The 4,919-nt window shown below is 28.4% G+C and overlaps 1 protein-coding gene across 1 annotated transcript; it reads right to left on the bottom strand.

Moving 5' to 3' along the window:
* On the bottom strand, nt 683-4,488 carry LOC109347277 (myb-related protein 340-like). Its single transcript, XM_019587008.1, has 3 exons — nt 4,265-4,488; nt 4,047-4,176; nt 683-1,335 (listed from the first exon to the last, which is right to left on the bottom strand). The coding sequence occupies exons 1-3, from the start codon at nt 4,401-4,403 to the stop codon at nt 981-983; spliced, it is 624 nt and encodes a 207-aa protein (XP_019442553.1). The 5' UTR covers nt 4,404-4,488; the 3' UTR covers nt 683-980.

The following is a 4,919-nucleotide window of genomic DNA, read 5'->3' as shown; positions in this document are numbered from 1 at the left end:
CAAACTTCCTTACCTAATAATCGGGAACGAAATCGGAGTCATAATGTGATCAAATGGTCAAGGTAGAGGACTTGAAGAGTAGAGTATCGATAAAAAAAGTTGACAGTTGAAATTTTACTCACCATAAAATATTAACATAGTAGTATTTGCCTATTAAAAAAATAATATGCAAGGAAAAACATTATTATTTTTTATATAACTTGTTAAGGGAGAAAATTAACTAATTATATGCACTAATATGCAAGAACATATTCAAAGAAGGATAATCATAATTTGTAAAACAGATTATATATATTATTTGTATATAAAAAAGAATAACCTTTTTAAAGTGTTAGTGTCTTCTTGTCCTCCTTATCCAGCTCCTCCTTTAGATATTTTTTGGATCTGTCCCTGCTAATAGAGAATATTGTTATACATATATATTTTATATTAATATTATGGCTAAGATATCATTAACATTTTTTTCAATAGGATAATACATGAAAAATTAAATTTAATGTATTTTTTAACAACCTTGTTTGTCTCGTGACTAAATTATGGCCTAGACAAATTCACATTAGTTATGTCTGATTCTGAGATCCCTTTATCCTCTAATAATCAAAAGTTTCAACTTTCTAAAGTGGGAATAAATCTTTTTTTAAACTATGCAAGTACAACTAATCATTAGGTTGAGCTTGACATAAAAGCCACAAAAAGCAATGATAGAGATAATAACATGAAATTACTATAACAAGATCATGCAGATAATATATATATATATAAGCTCCTATATTACAACCCATAACTAATTTCCCTCTCAACTCATCATGTACTTAAAAAACCAAAGTTCAACTACTTATATATAAACAGGCCTAATAAAGTTATTCAGCTAGATAGTACACTCTAGCTCACATAAACTTATGAAAATATATATTAATATATATTATATCAAATATATATATATGCATAGGTTTTGATTAATCTTCATTTTTATTGAGTAATCACATTGACCAGATATCTTCCATGCTCCAATCGGTGTTGTCATTGGTAGGACAACAACTAGGTTGATCAGGGATTAATGTTGGAAACTGATGAGTTGGAAATATAGGATCCAATGTTGTTCCTTGGTATGAAGATGGTGAATAAGTTGTTTCCATGGGTTCGTGTTGAGACATGTTTGTCGACATTTGACTAGTGCTTGCTTGATGATGATGGTGATTATCGTTTGTTGGATCAGAAGTACTTTGTTGTTGGAAATTCTCGGCTTGTTTAATGTGTTTTTGAATCCTAGTCCTCCAGAAGTTCTTAATCTCGTTGTCAGTTCTTCCTGGGAGATGCTTTGCAATTTTAGACCACCTACATTAATTGGTGATAAATTCATGTTTTGTAAAGTACAATTACATCAATTACACATAACACTTAATATTAATTACTTCATTGTCTTGGTTTTATATTAACAAAGTTTAGAACACATTTAAGCTTGTAAAATGAATTATTATTTAATCATTCTCTCAAACAAACATAACTATGAACTATGTCTTAAAACTCTTATCATTTGTATTCATATTAATTATTGTAGACCTATTAACCATGGTATATATATATATATATATATATATATATATATATATATGTATGTATATATATATATATATGTATGTATATGCTGAAAACAAGTGAAACACGACTACGTTATGGAAAAGGTGTGGTGAGAAAGTGTGTATGTTTGTGAAAGATAGAGAGAGGGGTAAGCTTAAATATATGAGTGTAGTTTCTTGAAAAAGAAAATCATGAATTCATAACATTAACAATATTCTCCTTTCCTGTCCATAATGAAACATAAAATGTGAGTATCTGAGTTCAAACTCGGATAATATACTGTAACCCGTTTTCAATAAAACATTAAATAATATTATTAAATTTGACACTTGACTATAATGACCCCATATTTTTATGCAAGTCAGATATCATATACTATATACCCTATATATTATATTTAAAAAATTAGAATAAATATACAAAAATTGAAAACTCTTACATTAAAAGGCTGGACATGGGTGTCACATTTTATTGATAAGAAAAAAGTAGCAATCCCAAAAATTAAATACGTTTCTTGTGTCTGATGAAAACCATGTTCTTTGGCTGAGAATAAAAGCTATATACATGTTAGACTCACCCATATAAAAAGACCATTGTTATAAGATGCTGAAGGTCCCTTCTTTGGTACATGGAAATGAAATCATGCCTTTGCTTTGCAAGGTTGGGCTTCAAAGTCACCAAATTTAGTTTTTTCTCAATGCATGCCACAGGTAGAAACTATCATTCATTTCAAACATCTCAAAATCGCTTTTACTTGCATTTTGCTTTTTCATAAAACACTTTTGTGTCTTGTTTTAAACCCTTACAACTTTTTTAACTAGTTTTTTTTTTATAAAAAAAACATATATATACCCCTTATAACTTTTTTTTTGCTTTTCCTTTTCTTCTATTGATTCTCATAAACTTACTTCATTTCTCTTTGTTCAATAAAAATCCACTTTATTAAATACAAAGGTGGATCTATAGCTAGTTTATCTATGCACTTGCCCTCAAAAACAACTTCAAATTTCTCTTTCATATAAACTAGAGAGCTATTTAAATGTGTGTCCCACTTCTATGAGCTCAACCTAAAATAGAAGTTTATCTTGTACAAACTATCTGCTTCTCATTATAGAGATATCCAGCTGTAAAATTAAAGGCTTATATGAAATAAAATATGATTTTTTTTGTTATGTACTAGTAAAAAATATTATTGAGACCTATAACTTATTCAAGTTCATATCTATCTACCTTTTTTTATATTTATTGTGTTTCTCTTTCCTTAAGGCCTCCAATTTCTTTTCTTTTTCCTACCTTCAAAGTTCATCTACATTTTACCATTGTCATTATTTTAATATTAAAAATTGTATAAAGTTTAAAGTAACTTGATCTTGTTGTTTCGCATTTCTATTCACCCAAAAACTATGTATGTAGTGCTTATATCCTTTGATCTTATCCTATTCTTAATATGAATTATATTCACCCAAAAACTATGTATCTTGTGCTTATAGCTAGAAATCCTTGAACTTTCCTTCCACAATCAACCTCAAACCTATAAAATATTAACATAATAAATGCTTAAAATCTCATATATATTTTTTATATAGTCAAGAGTATCTCCTCATCCTATTTACAAAGAACTAATTTCTTTCGAGGTGAGTGTTTGTATCTCACAAGAATCGAACCTTTGACTTTTAGTCTAGTACAATATAATACGTGAAGATGAAGTCTTACAATAATAGACCAATGTCTCGATGATTAATATATTCATAATTTAAAAACACAATAGCGAATGGAAAACTTTGCATAGTCAATGGTTTTCATGAAATTTTCTTAAGAAAATAATAAAGTAAAAATTTTAAAAATGAAAAAAAAAAGACATGAAATTAACATTGATGACTCATGATTCCTTTTTTCTTGATAGATCTATGCCATATGGAGGTCCATGGAGTAATTACTTATGCTCAATCTCCATTATAATATACCTCAAAGCAAGGGATCTAGAGAGATTGAATAGAATAAAAACGAAAACATATAGCATTTAACTTTAAAGGAAAGTTCTCCAATTCTTCTATGTAGTTGAAGTCATCACAAACAATCATTTTGGCTTCTCATTTTATTTTAGTTTAATCATTAAAAAGTGGATTTTGTATAAAGATTTTTTTGGCCATAAGCTCACAAGTCCTCATGTGTTGAAATATTTCTTTGGGCTAGAATTCTCTCAACACAAAGTTTTCTCCCCTCAAATGGTCTTCCAAGATTGTATAATGCTATCTCAATTTACAAGAGATCCAATAACTTCTTCCATCTTTTGAAGACAAAGAGAAATTTAATAAAATTATTAAAAAATTATTTCTAGTTAACAAAACTATTTCTACAAATTTTTAGACCTACAAGGTAGACCAAATGAAGTGTACATTTTTTTATTTTTAATTAATAATGATAATAATAATAAAATAAAAGGTAATGATAATCATATAAATCTTCACCTGTTTCCCCACTTTGCATGAAGTTCCATGATCAAAAGTTGTTCCTCCGATGTAATATTTCCTCTTCTAACATCAGGGCGGAGATAGTTTAGCCACCGGAGCCGACAACTCTTTCCGGTGCGTTTAAGACCTTCAAGAAAATGATGCTAGATCACTAAATACCATCCTAGGGTTTATGAAGGATATATATATATATATATATATATATATTTAATTACCAGCAGCTTTGGCTAAAGAGTTCCATACACCTTCACCATGATTTGCTATATAGTTTATCAAGATCATGTCTTCTTCCATAGTCCATGGACCCTTTCTCACTTCAGGATCTTCAGATGAGTTACACGGTCTTTTGTCCATTTTTTGAATGCATATGAGAGAGAGAAAAAGATGAAGGTAGAGAGGGTAAGAGGGAGAGAGACAGATAGAAATAATAAGAGGAGTTGGAGGGTTTAAATAAAGAGAAACTAAGATGATTTGTTAAATTCTATATTAAAGTCTTTTTATTAGTCATAACAAAGGTTTTTACGTACCTAACTATGCTTATCATATTAACATGCATGCATGCATGAATAACAAAATTAATATATGTTTGCATGCATGGCCTTTTTTTTTGTTTCTATCGACAAACTATAGTTTAGAAACTAATATGTCTACGTCTACTGAGTTATGAAGGAGAATATATGCATGAGCATATATAAGGTGTGTGTATAATATATAAGTTAATAGATAAATTTTTGACATAAGATGATTAAAAAATATCATCAATATAACATTATAAATGTAAAAAATATTGAAGTTAGTTTTGTTTATACCCAAAAAAAGTCTTTAGTTTTGTATTTATAAGCCAAGGTAAAATATATTTTTTATGGATAA

This window comes from Lupinus angustifolius, chromosome LG05 (genome assembly GCF_001865875.1).
Source record: "Lupinus angustifolius cultivar Tanjil chromosome LG05, LupAngTanjil_v1.0, whole genome shotgun sequence".
NCBI classification, from domain to species: Eukaryota; Viridiplantae; Streptophyta; class Magnoliopsida; order Fabales; family Fabaceae; genus Lupinus; species Lupinus angustifolius.
This window is presented reverse-complemented; position numbering and strand designations above follow the sequence as displayed.